This window comes from Haliaeetus albicilla, chromosome 21 (genome assembly GCF_947461875.1).
Source record: "Haliaeetus albicilla chromosome 21, bHalAlb1.1, whole genome shotgun sequence".
NCBI lineage: Eukaryota > Metazoa > Chordata > Aves > Accipitriformes > Accipitridae > Haliaeetus > Haliaeetus albicilla.
Window position 1 is genome coordinate 15,239,782 of NC_091503.1, and position 15,861 is coordinate 15,255,642.

At 44.1% G+C, this 15,861-nt stretch overlaps 1 protein-coding gene and 1 long non-coding RNA gene across 5 annotated transcripts; one reads left to right on the forward strand and one right to left on the reverse strand.

Annotated features, from left to right (window-relative positions):
• Positions 1 to 403: 403 nt before the first annotated feature.
• On the reverse strand, positions 404 to 12,342 carry LOC138690307 (uncharacterized). Of its 4 annotated transcripts, none has more exons than XR_011329130.1 (6): positions 11,831 to 12,342; positions 7,919 to 8,203; positions 7,687 to 7,755; positions 5,274 to 5,446; positions 4,183 to 4,417; positions 404 to 3,275 (listed from the first exon to the last, which is right to left on the reverse strand). It is a non-coding gene; the product is annotated as an uncharacterized lncRNA (long non-coding RNA). The 4 variants fall into 4 exon arrangements; XR_011329128.1 differs by having other exon boundaries at positions 5,268 to 5,446; XR_011329129.1 differs by having other exon boundaries at positions 4,183 to 4,420; positions 5,268 to 5,446.
• Positions 12,343 to 13,709: 1,367 nt separating this feature from the next.
• Positions 13,710 to 14,840, forward strand: PPP1R3G (protein phosphatase 1 regulatory subunit 3G). The gene has a single exon (XM_069809031.1). The coding sequence runs from the start codon at positions 13,975 to 13,977 to the stop codon at positions 14,821 to 14,823; it is 849 nt and encodes a 282-aa protein (XP_069665132.1). The 5' UTR covers positions 13,710 to 13,974; the 3' UTR covers positions 14,824 to 14,840.
• The last annotated feature ends 1,021 nt before the right edge of the window (positions 14,841 to 15,861 follow it).

Genomic DNA, 15,861 nt, shown 5'->3' on the forward strand with positions numbered 1-15,861 from the left:
GCCACGTTCCCCTGGTTGCTCCTTCATCTTCTGGCAAATGTCCTAGGGAGCGTTTCCACACTCGCCTCGACGTTCCACGGGCAATAAAGATGTGTCCCGCTCCTTGTCCCATAACAAGACGGGGAAACGCTGCTGCCTTTTCCATTGCTAAGGTCTCCTCCCCCAGCTCTACAGGTAACGGGCATTGTTTTTCCTCAAATCGACTAACCAATTAACATGATCACGTTAAACTCGTCATAGCAGTCTTGTTCTCAACCTGTACACAATTTTTCCAGTTACATGAATTGGTCTGCTAAAGGATACTAGCTGTCCCTGCAAAAATTGCCTTGCTAATATCCTTAGACCATTGTATTTCTAGTAACATTACTGCTGCTCCTGGGATTGCAGCTGTTACTTTAATGTGCCGTCATGAAGATACAGAATGCAAAGCAAAGGGAAAGTAAAACTAAGCATTCCCTCCTGTAAGCACCTTTAAAAAAAGAAAAAAGCGTAGAAATTTAATGTTCAAAGTAGGGTGCATTTTCTCTTAAGATCAGCGCAGAGTAATTCCTTCCTGTCAGCTCAAGCTTCCAGTCTGCTTCAAGAAGAGGATTTGCCATTTCCACCAATAAATCAGCAGTATTTCCTGTACCTGTTGTTGTGCACACCTTTATATGTTAATGCATCTTGTTAGTAAGCATTTGGATTGCAAGACCACGGGCATTTTTCCCCACTAAGCTGTTTCTCTTACACGCCCAAATCATGAAAGATCCCATGCTGCACTTCACACTTCTGCAAACTCGCGTGGGGCTGGCTGGCTGCGTTTTGGCTGAGGACGGGCAGCAAAGTTTGGCCGTGCAGGTTTAGCGCAGTAAAATTTCAGTCACCCTTTTGCAACGCGGCATCAAAGTCATGCGGTTGCTTGTCTCAAGCAAAGAGAAGCTGAAGAAGGTGCCGGTGGAGGAAGAAAGCCATAGAGAGAGGAGACTGTCCTCTCAGCCAGCTGGAAGCCTGCTTCTCTACGGTGGGATGGGGAGCTTGCCTCAGCCACCCAGCCTGTACGCACGTGGTCAAAAAGCGGTTACTGGAGCGCATGGGTGCCTGATTTCTTTCTTTAATGTTAGCTATGAAATCAAGCAACAGAAACTGTGTAGTAATTTAAAATAACCCAAGATTAAAAAAAAAGCTGCATGTTCCCGGGTAATAGTATTTTCAGGAGGACCTAAGGATTTAGGGACCAGTGTGGCATTATCAGAAATGAAGGACACAAGTTTAAATTTAGAATTGTACATTTCATTCATCTGAGCAAGATTCAAAGTTTTAATTTAGAAATACTCTAAAATAGTTATTCTGGAAAACCTAGTTAAGAATGATTTTTTGCACATAAGCCCCTGTTTCAATGCACTTATTTTGGAGTAAATCCTCTTTTTCCCATTTCGCTTAATTCCTGTTATTAGGATTAAGAATATTTACATACCGAGTCATTCAGAAATGTGTATTTTATTATATTTGCAATTATGGACATGGACTTTAATAGCCTGCCATATTATAAATCACTCTCAAAGATATGACTTAAAGTTTGAAATCACTTTCCCTTAAAAACTTTTTAAAATGTTACTCTCTATTAGCAGGCTGTCCTTATCATTCCACTTCAGATATATATTTAGTGCTTGGACTATTTTGTAGACTAGTCCTGTAATGCCCAAGCATTATTTGTACTTTGGCATTTTGGTGCCAAAGCATGGTATTTTCGCAAGCTGCACCGAAGTCAGTGTGTGCATCCCTGTGGCATTCAAAAAGCATTCTCACACTGAGACTTAAATGTGAATTCAGACTTTTAAATTTAGGTTTCCATTTTTAAGTTTTAGATGTAAATTCTTTGCAAAATTTTTGACATTAATGCTAAAGGAATACCATAAACACCTGTTAATTGTGCATGATATATTAATAGGCTTTGAACCATTTCTCTCCAGTCACCTGGAAGGTCCGGTGTGAGGAATGAGTTTCATGGAGCCCTTGAAGGGAGAGGTAAAGAACAGGAGGCTGGCTGGCTACCTTCATGTAAAAATCTGCAAGGTATTTATATCACTACAAATATTATCCCTGCCTCCACCCTCCAGCTGTGCTTGATAGCAGCTAATATTAAATTGGATCATAGGATCAATGGAAGCAAGTTTTGTTCAGGAAGTATTAGAAGGACTATGTGAAGGATAACTGTCAAATTAGTATAAATACACACATATATATGACTATAAACACACGAGAGTATATGAGAACACAGAAGCGTATAGAAGAGTACAAACATGTATGTGTGTGTATATATATGAATTGAAGCCCGTAACTACAGATGTGACGTTATCTTTTTCCTGTGGTCCACATGACTTTTAAGACTGGAAGTCTCCCAAGCACCTCTCCAAGAAGGAGTGCACAGTAAGATGTTACGTGAGCAAACTGTTCTAGTCTGCTTTCCTTTTTCTCTTGTTCTTCCCTGGGATGTTCATGCATGCAGTCTCATTTACAGGTTTTTTTTTTCTTTCTATTTTTTTGCAGAATTACTTTAAGGTCTTTCTGTTTCTTAAGTCCATATTTTGAACAAAGTATTAAAAATCCCACTTTGAAAGACAAGCAATCTGTGAATTTTGGTTTAAATTTAAATTTTGGTGAATTTAAAACAATTGTGTTTCCTATAAATGCAATTTTACCCGAACAGCTGGAGAAAATGTGAAATTTCCTCCATTATTTTTTCAGGCATAAAGCGTTTGAGAAAAAAAATTGAATAAAAGCTCTGCCACTACAGGTCAGCTCTTTACCTGAGGTCCAAGGAGCTTCTGCATCATTTGATACATAACCCATTCACAGCAAACTAGTTGCTAATTGCCATAATGGGAAGGAAAATTAATTTTATCTTTAGAGCTTGTGTCCTGGTATTGTGCCTGCTAGCAGTTTGCGTTCAGATTAACTTCTTGCCAAAGTTGCTGCTACCGCTTCTGGCCAAATGTGTTAGAGAACAGGCAAGCCTTTGTACATGCCTGGAATTTTGTTTTAGACAAAAAATCCAGACAAGAAACTGCACCATCCATTCAATCAAGCAAAGAGCAAAAATTGGATGAGTGTTAAGACACAGCGTCTCAAATAAGCTTTTAGTCTTCACTGGTTGCCTGGAGGATTAGAGCTCTCTGCAGAACATACTGAAAGGTCACCCCCTCACCGCTTTTATCCACTGCACTTAAATGTGAAAAAGAAAGTGCTTGCATCTTGTTGCAGTTCAGTGCCAATACTTCATGGGTCTTCCTGTTCTGTAATATGAATCAAGAAATGATGACTACACAGTTTTGGTCGTAAACCATAATGATAAGACACCCCCTGAACATATGGCAGGAAAGAGACATAGAATTTTGCATAGAGTCATTAATCTTCAAATTTGAAAGTAAGGCAGGCTTCACAGTTAAATAAAAGCGCTCTGCATTTGGCCAAGATGAACCTTTTGTTCTTGGAGTGAGAAGGAAGGGATTTCTGTTGGGGAATGGATACATCCTTCTTGTGGGAGGAGTAAGAAATGCCATTTTTTCTTCATTTGGGGGGATAACTAGAAAACAGCCTATAAAATTAAGTGAAATTAAGTGCAATCTTCAGGACAGTGGGTAAAAAAGGAAAACTAGGACGGAGAGAAAATTACTCTTGAAAGAGACCTTTGAGGTAATTTAACTTAATTTAATCACTGAATCCATTCAATATTCAGAATGAAAATGAATCCATTGCTCTTAAGTTCTTGCTCAGTTCATTAGTTCATTCTTCCCCCTTGGTTGTTAAGCTGCTCCTCCTTGTGACTCCAGCCTGATTAATAAATCACTCCACAAGATAACTAAGGCCTCAAAGTTTTGGTTCCCTGAGATTGGCCTGGCTACTCTTGATCTTGTTGAGATATCCTTAGGCCTGCAAGCAAGACGCTCAGAGGAAAAGGATCTGCGTAGGACTGTTTATTTGATTAGGAAATAGTGGTTCGTAGGGGAAAGGGACAGTAGCTACCAGAAATCAATTCGTAATTGAGACTCTACAGTCTATGATTTACTTAAAAGTTTCAGTGTTATATCCTGCACTCATTTACAGCAGCGTAAGTTTGGAATTACTCCCTTAACGCCAGTGAAGTTATTCATGGTATAAAGCAACAAGACCAATGTGACGAGCGGACAGTGACCTACTTACTGCTGTTGGGAACAGGATAACGTAGAGCAGTAAAAACTTTCTGTTCACTTTAATTGTGCTCATTCACTTCTGTTGCTGGATGGGAGACAGAGCAGGGTGTGAATGGCAGCGCTTCTTATTCAGGAGCATCTTTATTTCAAAAACAAAGTGTCTTCTTTCAACTGAATTGTTTCTGAACTCCTTACAGCGTGGCTGCTTCTTGAAATATTTTCAAACTGAAGTGAGTTGAGTCCTTCTGCTTCACCAAGTAAAAAGATAAACAACCCAGTTTTGGCACCATGAGGTTGCATTTACAGTCTATCACATTACAGAGGCATAAGAAATGATGCACGGAATCATGGAAGTAGCAGCCTTTAAACATCTCGTCAGTTTGGGAGTCAAAAGAAATAAGAGACGTGGAGTTTGTCTTTTTGTTTTAGTTGGATGTAAAAATGGAGACAGAATCAGAGTTGCAGCAGATTGGTAGTCCAGATACCAGCAAAGGAAACATATTTAGCTAAACTTATTCTTAAATATTTACTGTATAATAATGTGAACTATGTATTATCTGCAGATGGCTCATAAATGGCACTGCCCTAAATTGTGCCAAGCAGGTACTGGGAATAAAGAGCCTAAAAGAACTTTATTAAGGTTGCAATCCCAATTCATGACAATATGAACCATGTTAATATTCTTTGATAAGGTTTTAATGGCACAATCACATGCTACTTACATGGCTAGAGGACTTGGACTTTATTTGCTTCGAATTGCGAAGAATGCAGGAAGGGAAAGGATGGTCTTGCCATGGAGGCAAGTGATTTCTAGCCTAAAGGGACTAAATTTTATTGCTGCTCCTGACAAAGAGCACCTAGCAATGCTATGCAAATTGCTTAAACTAACTTGGTTACCCATTGCATGTTGCTAACTTTCTACCCTGAGAACCCAAGCAGTCAAATTTCTGAGGTACTGAGCGCTTGCAGCTCTAGCTGAAATCAAAAGAAGCAATGCTCTGAACCCATGAAAAATCTTCTATAGTTATAAGCAACCTCAAAAGTCAAGTTTCACACTTCCAAAATGAGCACTTAGAATAAGTGGACACTTTTTACCTTTACCTCTCTGCAGCTCAGCTCTCTAATGGTAAAATCAGGAATACTTCATCTCATAGTAGTCTACTATTTCTGAAGCACTTGGAAGATAACGTGGTGCTGAGCACTATGGAGGATCCTGTGAGGAAATCCGATCGCATCTCCAGAACAGGACTGGAACACTGTTCAATAAACAAGACCTACAGGCACACATTGAGCAATGTAGAGAAAAGCAATGACAACACCATTGAGTAGCTGTCTATCTTGTGTGCTTAATGAGACAGTCCTGAGGGAAAAATGGCCTAAGAATGCATAATTAAAGGCTGTAACCTAAATGATACACTCAGAAAGGCTGCATTAAGGTTACAAAGGCAGTGTGACTTCAGGCGATGTCTAGCATACCGGTGCTTGAATCTGTATTCTCAACATTCTTTTAACATGGATTTTTTGTGGTTAATTAATACTAAGCTCTGTTCTACTCTTTAGAAAAAAGTAACGATGCATTGATTTGACAAAATGTTGATTATATCCCCATTGAAATGTGGGCACTACAAAAGAGTACACAAAGTATATTTTATTTACCTGAGTTTGCAGGACAAGGTTTATGTACGTCTGTGTTTAAGATTGCTGTTATTTAGCACAAAGTTCAGCTAGGATACTGTCTTGAGAGGAATTGCCATGGGTTAGTGAAGGAGCAGTAGCAGACATGAGTTTGTACATGAAACTAGGCATAGACTTCAGTGGCTAAACCTGGTATCATTTAGCTAATTAGTTTTATGTTTTACAATGCTTATAATGTTTTGTAACATCAGCTTGGGGGGAACATATCTCCCAATCCTGCAAAGCAGTGAATTGAAATTACTCAGATGTTGCATCTACACATATATTTGCAATTAAATACTTGCTAAAATTATTTGTAGGCTTAGGTCAAACTATTTTACTTGACCATCAGCATCACTGCAGTTTGTTCAGCAATTCTTTGCAAATATCCAGTACAGGTGTTGGTCAGCCTGATCTGTATTTTTCCTAAGCTGTTCTGTGCATCCAGGTTCCTGTATTGGATTTGTCAGTGCGTTCAAGAAGTCTACCATTTTCACAGCTCAGGAGGTAAGAGTATAGTGGAGGCAGGGAAGAAGAAAGCAGCTTCCTACAATGTAGTCATTTTATTACATAAAAACACAATTAAAGCATCTGCTTTGGTTTTCATACTAAGATGTTGCAAATCTGTTACAGCTAGAACAGTTCAAGATTTTTTGAAGACAGGGAACAGCGTCTTTTCCAACAAAATTGCCATTTGGTCATTGAAGAAAGTTAATTTCTTGTAAAAACAGCTAACTGAAGAATGGTTTGTTTCCTTACTACAAGACACAGCAATATTTTTTTTTAACACTTCTGTAAACTTCCCATAAACTTTTATATGACAGGTTCAGCAGCAACCCTGACTTCATACGCCTCCTCCTCCTTCATCCTCTAGCCAATGACTCCTGCCTTCTCTTCTCCTCACCCCAGGCTGCAGCAGGTTACATCCTGAAGTGTGCTAACACACCCTTTCATTTTGGTTTGATGATCTGTTTCTATCCTAGATTAGTACCCTGGCAGGATCATGTGTGCCTTGTATTGAAAGGCTTAAACTCTGGTTTGCTTCAGATAGAAGAAGGTCCTGATTTTAAAGTGTTTTCTGATTTTAAAGTGTAAGGCGATGCTGGTTCAGTTTGCAGGACAGGTGATTGTTTACGTGTTACTTCATTTTTTCATTTGGTTGCTGGAGAAGAATGCATTTGCAATTAAATGAAATTTAAAAGCAATTACAATCGACCACACCACCAGATGGAGCTTCTTTTCTGCCTTTCCCGCTGAAGGTGCTGAAACTGTGGGACTGAATTCACTGGGGCTGTGGGACTTCATTGTATTTACAGTCAATGAAATAGAAAATTCTCTTTTTTTTTTTACTTCCGGTGATGCAGGATTGAGCATGCCTGCATTCGTATATGGCTGTTTCAGTGATTTTTATTTGTATACTGTTAATGATAGCTGTTGTGCCAGTCTTTTGCTTTTGCAGGGTTAGGCTGTATCATGCAGTCCTGTTTCTTGTTCATGCACTTGAGGGTTTTCAAGTATAGGCTTACTTGTTAGAATGGTACAGTAATATTAAAGCAGCACATATTTCTGCTCTTTTTTTTTCTACTGTAAAAGCTATTAACATTCTTTAGAAATGCAAATCTCTCTTTGTTCGGAACACTATATAATCTATTTTATTCACTGAAATTCAACTCTGAAGTCTTCTTTTGTTCTTTTAGCGGTATTGTATTCATGTTACAGATACCTAGTTGCTGGTATATATGTACATCAGTTGAAGTTATGATGTTCATAAGTCATGAGAATCAATATAAATGACTGTGATAAACATTCTCTGTCTTACAGGATATACCCTGTCAGGTACCTGGTTTGCTGTCTACTATCACAACTTCGCAGTTGAGAACAAACAGTTAACTGAGGCAGCCCTGGGGAACTGCAAAGAGACAGGGTTAAATTTATTCCTTTTTCAGTGGTTTGGAAAACTAAATATTCAAGCAAACAATTTTTAACATTGAGTTTATACAGCAAGATTACTTGGAAAGCCTATTCCTGTGTTTTAACCCAAGCGAAAGAAATGAGACTGACGTACAACTTACCCAGTTGTGACTGCTGGACTGAGAAGGTTGGCCTGCATTTGCCAGGAGTTACTAGAACAGGCTATATTGCACAACTCTATTTTCCCAAAGGACGGGGAGGTATCCGAGCTGATGAGGTCAGATTAGCATTCCATTACGCCATGTCAAACACAACTCTACAGACTGGCAGAGGCTTCGCCAGCCACCGTCATGAAGGTCCTTCTGACCAGCTGTCCAATTCTGTTGTCCTAGGAGAGTCCAAATGAGTTCATGCCGCTATTGATTTTGAGTGAGCTACACGCCTTGCTGCTTGTGACAAAGACAAACACAGAAATACAAAACAGAATTAATGTGGGTACAAGTTCATGTCATTTTCCATTTTCATGTCTCATTTCCAATGGGCAAAAATCAAATGCCTTAGAGGGAAGAAAAAGGGGGAAAAAATCCATTGCCTTGGACATCTAATGTTCATGTGCTAAAAACTCAAAAAGCTGGTTTAGAGATGTGGTGTTTTGTCATTCATGTTTTATATACTTTCTAGGAGTTCATTCTGGAGGGTATGTCAAGCCTTTGGAATTTTGGACCATCCTTATTCAAGAGGTAAACACATCTTCTGTCTGAGTAAGCTTCCTTACACAGTTTTAAGGTGACATTGTTTTTTGTTTACTAGAAGCAGTCTGCTAGGTGGCAGGGCAGGAGCAAAATCCAGCAATTTAAGGCAGCAAGAAAAAAAAGATTATTATTTTAATAGCCCAGCAACAGTTTTGGGGGTAGAATGCCCTTTATATCAGACTACTCTGGATAAGATGGAGCTTCTTGCTCACTGAAGTCCAAAGCAATACAATGGCAGAATGTAGGGCAAGAATTTGATCCAAATTGTATTTTTCCTGGATTGCTAAATAAAAAATATACATAAACATAGGGGTTTTATATGCAAGAATCTGGAACCTAGTGTTCATCAGAAACCTTTGAAAGAGATGTGGTTCTGCAACTTTCTGGAGATCCACATCAAAACAAACAAAAACCATAAAGCAAACCCTTTTTCAACTCCTATGCTGTGAATACATTTTCGAAGCTGAAACTATTTCCTCACTGATAATCTGTACTTTGCCTTTTCAAAGACTGGGTTAAATTGTTGAAATGCAACAATAACTCTCTCTGTTAGGACAGTAGCTTGTACATGGGAGGGTTTTTTATCATAGTATGATTTACTGATTAAAAGGAGGACAAATGACTTAAGCTTTTCAGCGTACCACATTAATATAAAAAGTTTAGATAAATACCTTATAAATCACAGGTACTAAAACAAAACTTGTCACCCCTAAATGCATCAAGAACCAAGCAACACTTCTAAAATCTTAGTGAATGCAAAGTTTTTGTGCAACATGGTTTTGTCACAGTTAATGCCAACTCCAATCTGAATTTAGCATTTGTTAAAGAATTTGGAACCTTTTCCATACAATGTCTGCCAAGCAGAAAGTAAAAACAAAACAAAGATGAATCCTTTTGTGCCATTACTATATATTTGCTTGTCACAAAGAATGAACTTGACTTTATACCAGATACAGAGGCATCTCGGACCAACTGAAATCAGTTACAAAACTCCAACTTTGAAGAGGTTAGCATTTCACCCAAATGAAGGGACCTTCCTTGCCTTATTGCCAAAGACTTGGTATTAGTAATTGAAAAGGATATTCCATATCATTACGGGAAACGCAGCCACTGATGTAATTCAGGAAAATGGAATTTTCATATATTTAAAGTAATCTCTACTTCCCATAAGGAATGTCAGGTGCAAGTCTACTGAGACACAAGACAAAATAAATGGCAGATATCTCTGACAGTGATTGTCTGAAAGAGTCCAAGCTCTAAAGGAATTTGCTTGCTGAGCATCCTGCAGAAATTAGGTTCAAATCTTTGGATTTAAGATTTGGAAACTCAAATAATTACTTCCAAGTATTTGTTTCCATTTCACAACTTCCTCCATTACAGATCTAATGCTTGCCTGTCTGGAGTAGAGCTGCTTGGTTTTCCTGCATAAAGAAGAAAATTAGGTCTAATAATTTAACTTCTGAATAATTTCTATCAGATTGTACAGACCCACTGAGTCTTTCATTCAGTGTTTGACCATCCTCACAAACATAAGGAACTGAAATCCTATTCTTATTAAAAATTCAGAGAAGCTAGAATTTCCCATGGGATAGGGAGCGTTTTTTTTTTTAAATAATTGAGGAGGCTATTAATATCCTCCCTGCCATTTTTGTACAAGCAACACGACTGTTAAAATTGGCATGAACTACATCGTTTTCAAAGTGAGGCAAGAAGATCTTTCAGAATGAATGCTGCTAGCATTTGAGAAATAAGTTATTAATTTTGTGTATGAACTGTGATATTTCTAAATCCCTGTAAATTGTTTAACATTGCTTAGTAGTTATTAATCATTCATGTTTTCTGATAAGCTATTGTCACAGGAGATTTTCTTAGAAAAGACTTGAGTGGGGAATTGGAGCCATGTGGCGTATTTGAACTAGGTACATCCATAAGTAGAATACTTTCCTCTTGGACTAACTGGAAAATATGCTAGTTTTGCATTTGAAGGTTGAAGCTATTATTAAAAGTACATAAAAAGAGATGACAAACTGTTTGACTAGGCTTCTGGATAACATTGTGTGGTTGAGTTGAATCAACCGAATCCCCCAGTTACTTGACTTTTGCTGTCTGCAAACAAGTATTTTCATGTTCATTTTGTGTCCAGATAATGATGGCTATTGATCCAAACAGCTTGACCAATTTATTAAGTGGCACATCAAATAGAGCTCCAAACCAAAGCAGTGAACAAAAATCTTTGATCTAACGAGTCCTGAGAAATACATGCCCATGCAATCATAGTCAGAACTGAGAAGGAAATACCGCGGATCGCTTACCAATGACTTGCGCATTCATTTTTTTTTTTTTTTTCAATGTCATTCAGTAGCCATCTTAGGATGCAAATGCTCCTGCAAGATGCGTGTGTTGAATGCAGGATGGGGACAAGGTGGGCAGCTGGGAAACAAGAATGGGGGAAATGAAAGAAGAAGGTGCTGTGTTGATCCTGTGTGTAGTTTATGACCTTAAAACATAACTGGTCAGAGCCCCCGACTGCAAATCTGCCATCTCTCTTTTTCTAGGAAATCCCTCCACTTTTATCTCAACATCTTCTTTAATAACAAATGTGGTAAATAGTACTTAGAAGCCTGAGACCCTGGTTGCCCCGCTCTTTTAAGAGAATCCATTTTGAAATATTTAAGAGACAACACTAAATGCCTCCTTAACTAATGTCCACTGGCATAGTTTGTCACACACTTGAACATCTGGTGGAAAGGTTTATTTGATTTTAAATTACTGTGTTTCAGAATGGTAGCAATTGATTACCACTAAAAATCCGGCTTCCCTTTGTATGCCATTAATTGCCTGATTTTAATTCTTCTGCAATATGGATTCCTGTTGCCTTAACTGCTTTCGCTTAATTTGTGTGAACAGTAGTCCTTTTTGCAGGCCTGTCTCCCAGAGTTATGGAATATATAAGAAATGTATATTAATTGCTACAATATGACTTAACTTTTATCAATATTTACAGGAAGTTTCTCTTTTTGCTGTCCTTTATTTTGCTTGAACCTTTCACATTCCTCTGCAATTTCTAGTAGTCCAAATGGTTTTGGCTTATCAGCAAATGGCACATTTTTCCCCTTTGCTGCTTAAAACATTTGTTAATGATTTGGCAAGCTGAGAAAGCATGCATTAGTGGAATAAACACCACATGAGGAAGTAAGGGCTGGTTTCTTCATTTCTGTTTTTCCTCACCATAAAATAGATATTACTTTGAGAAAGTAAAGTAGTAGTGTTGTATTTTATCTAAAGAATCTTGAACATACTGTAAGCACTAAGCACCATTACCTACACATCACCTATTCACTTTTCTTCTTTCCAGCTTGGTAATTAGAAGTGCCACAAGCCTTGGACAGGTGGGTCATGAGGTCTCACCTCCAGGCTCAGGCAAGAAAGCGCCTGCATTGCAACCTGTTTTCATCAAAGTGAATGCTAACAGGCGAGTGGCCCAACATTGTCGTCCACTGCTCTGTTAACAGCCACCGGCAGGTCGGGAGCGATGGTGAAAGCAGGTGAAGCCGGTGCCTTCTCGGCCAGCGGTCATATGCAGGATGAAGACCATCATGCTGCTCCTCCTTGCGCTGCACCGCAGACTTCAGCTGAGTTAACTCAGGAGCACGCTGTGTCGTTTAGTGCCATTACGTTGAGGCTGGGTAGTTCAAAGAGCTTAAACGGTGGCATGCCAGCTCACTTGGACCGGACTAGGCGAAGGAGCGCTCCTATGAAGAGTTCAGCCACCCACCAGCCTGCCGAAGGTGGCAGCTCGCAGCAGAGCGGTGGTGACGAGCAGTCGATGGCAAACCGGCATTGGTCATGTTTTCCATTAGCACAGCCGGTGCCAGCAAGAATGTTTGTCCTTTGTTCCTCTTCTTACAGAGCTCTAAACCAAACTGCTAACAAATGTTGAGTGCAAGACCAGAAGCTAGAGGAGTCAGATTATTTGGCACTTTTAAGTAAAAAAGTTTGCTGTTCAACTCTTTGGTCGGGGTGTAATAAGAACATCCTCACGGCAGCGTCCGCTAAGGAAACCGTTTAGTGGTGTTTCTGCTGCTTTGACATTTATTCCTCTGCGAGACCCAGACTGCACACTCAGTTGAACTGCACTGTAGTCACCCACGTTGTTGGGAGGCTGCTTTTTGGCAACCAGACTGATGCTAAAAATAAAACAAACTGTGCAAAACAAACAAAAAACCTCCCCTGACAAATCCATAGTGGGAGCGTATTGCTTCAGAAAGTACTGTTATTTGCATACACTTTTTAGCATCTCTTCCGTGAGGAAAAGAATAGAGGGGCGTTTAATAATGTAGTATTTTTGCAATCATCTGTGCAAATCACCCCCAGACAACAGCAGTGGCACGCACGAAGTATAGAATTAAGTTTGGAAAATTCTCAGATATGGATCTCACCATACTGAAAATAAGCGTGTCTTGTTATGAGGATGCTGCTTACTACACATCATGCTCAGAAGAATGAAACTGAGGGGGATTCTAATTCTCTTTATTTGTTCAAAGGTAAAGCCTGTAAATTTTTTGGTTTTTTCTCTCTTGAACTGGGAACTTTGGAGACAGTCTGACCTTCAGCAAGGGTGCGTGTGCACACGTGTGTGGCTCCCGAGCCTTTGGACTTGATTTTCCAGAAGTAAGAGTACCGCTGGCAGCAAGTGTGGGTAAAAAAAAAACCCCCAAAACGGTTAAAGAGCTTTGCTTGCAAAACGTATCATGCTTTAAAAAGTGAACGCCTTCGGTGTTCCTTTTACCTTTGGGGTCTCGTCCTCGAGCGGGGGGTCTCCGAGCTCTTCCCTGCGGTTAGGATGGGTGGAAACCAGCGCAAGCCTGAAGGCCGGGGGGGTGCGTGTGTGTGCGCGTCCGTGTCCGTGTCCGTGTCCCACCGCCCCCGGGCTGCGGCTCGGCGGGGGGCGCGGCGGCCGGGCCGGACCCGCCGCGACTCCGGCGCGTCTCCGACGGGTGGAGTAACGCTGGGGAGGAGGAGGAGGAGGGAGAAACTCACGACTGCCGCAACACCGAGGGACACCCCGCGCTTCCCCCCCGGCCTGGCTCTGCGGGCGCGGAGCCTGCCCCTTCCTCCCCGTCCCCCCGCCAGACGCCCCGTCCGAGGGCCGGCAGCCTTGCCCGCGGCTCCCTCCCGCTCTCCCTCGCTCTCCCCCGCGCCGCGGTGACGGCGGCCCGGGGCCGGGAGGACGTGCTCGCCCGCCCGTCGCGGCCGCTGCCGCTTCCGTGCCGCCCGCCCGGCCCCGGCAGGTCCCGCCCCAGCCCCGCGGGGAGGCTCCGGGCCTGGCGGCGGGGGGCGCGCCGCCCCCCCACACCCCCTCCCCGCCCGGGGCCTGCGGCGGGGGCGCCGGATAAAGCGGTGCCGGCCCGTCCGCCTGCCGCCACAGGGGGCGGCCGGGACGGGCCCAGCGGGGGCGCCCCGCCATGGCGAGCCCCGCACGGCCGCGGCAGGAGCTGGCGGCGGAGGAGCGGCGGCTCCGCGGCGCGGCCCCGACGCTGCCCCGCGACGCCAAGCGGGAGGCGGCGGGGGAGCGGCCGGGGCCGCTGGAGCTGCGGCGCGGCGGGCGGCCGCCGTCCCCCGGCGCCGGCGAGCGGCGGGAGGAGGGGGAGGAGGAGGAAGAGGAGGAGGCGGCGGCGGCGGCGGCGGCGGCGGCGGGCGAAGACTGTTGCGGCAAGTGCAAGAAGCGGGTGCAGTTCGCCGACTCGCTGGGGCTGAGCCTGGCCAGCGTCAAGCACTTCAGCGACGCCGAGGAGCCGCGAGTGCCGCCCGCCGCCCTGTCCCGCCTGCAGAGCCCGCCCGCCGAGGAGCGGGACCCGCCGCCGGCCGGCGGGGACCCCCCGCCGCCCGCCCTGCGCCTGGTGCCCGACTTCCCCGACGGCGGGGAGCCCGGCGCCGAGCGGCTGCGGCGGCAGCGCGTCTGCCTGGAGCGGCTGGGGCGGCCGCCGGCGCCCGCCGACGTGCGGGGCACGGTGCGAGTGCTGGGCTGCCCCGGCCCCAAGGAGGTGACGGTGCGCTACACCTTCAACGAGTGGCTCTCCTTCGTGGACGTCCCGGCCGCCCCGCTGCCCCCGCCGCCGGCCGCCGCCTCCGGCGACCCGCCGGCCGAGCGCTTCGGCTTCGCCCTGTGCGTCCCGCCGAGCCTGCGGGAGGGCTCGGCCCTCCACTTCGCCATCCGCTACCGCAGCCCGCAGGGCGAGTACTGGGACAACAACGGCGGCCGCAATTACACGCTGCGGTGCTGCGGCTGCCCCGGGGGGAGCTGCCGCTACTGACGGCCGCGGGGAGCCCCGGGGAGGAGGACAAGCCCCGACAAGAACGAGCCCCGAGGACGACGAGCCCCGAGGACGAGGAGCCCCGAGGAGCCGGGCGGGCAGGGGGAGGCGGCCGCAGCCCCCCAGCCCCAGGCCCGTCCCCGCAGGGCGACAGCCAGCGCGCCGAGGGGCCCGTCCCGGAGACTACCCGAAATCTGGTGGTTTTGAAGCCGGCGCTTCGCTTCGGCCAGCGAAACGCGGATGTGCGTGCGTAGGCTCGCATTGCTGTGGCTTGTGGAATCGTTTTCCCTTTTTTTTTTTTTTTTTTTGGTTTGTTTTTTTCGTTTTTGGGAGAGAACCAGGAGACTGCGTAGCGTGGGTTTTGCTGTTCCCCTCTTGAAGTGAATTATGTTGGAGGTCTTGGTTTGGGCTTGACTTCACCTACCGCATTAGTGTGAGAGGCACGGAGAACTTGCGTGAAAACTTGGTGGCGTGTTCGCTACAGGTTTAACTTACCATCCCATCCCTGCTTTCCCGTTCTCACATCCATTTCAAAGACATAGTACTGCAACAGCAATGGTGTGCTTTGTCTTTTATTATTTTTTTAGTTCAATGGACTCCATAACAATACGATTCACTGGTGTGAGCACCTGTCAAGCTCATGACAGGCTCGCGTGCCCGTCCCACCTCTGCCGTGCCTGTGGCGGCTCTGAACAACAGGCAGTCTGCTTTGGGGCTGGACTGGGCTGCTCTGGTTTTTGTCATTCAGCACACTTTGATACCGCTCCCTGCCTTCCCCAGGCTTGTGTGTAGATCCCGTCTGGCTAATAGCGGCCAACAGGGACTTCTGCAAAAATGTTTTCGCTTAAAATAGACTGGTGACTTCTTTTCACACAATTGACGAGTCTAAAACCGGGACAAAGGAGGAGTTAAAATATTTGCTGATGCTGGGTTTATCAGGAGAACTTTGGTAACACCTTTGAGTAATGCACTGTGAAGTAGAAGATGGTGTCCGTCTCACACACGGTTCTGTACTTTCAGATTTGGGGAGCGGTGACT

What these genes read in the sequence shown, in the direction of transcription:
- PPP1R3G (XM_069809031.1), top strand. Translation starts at nt 13,975, where the DNA reads ATGGCGAGCCCCGCACGGCCGCGGCAGGAGCTGGCGGCGGAGGAGCGG.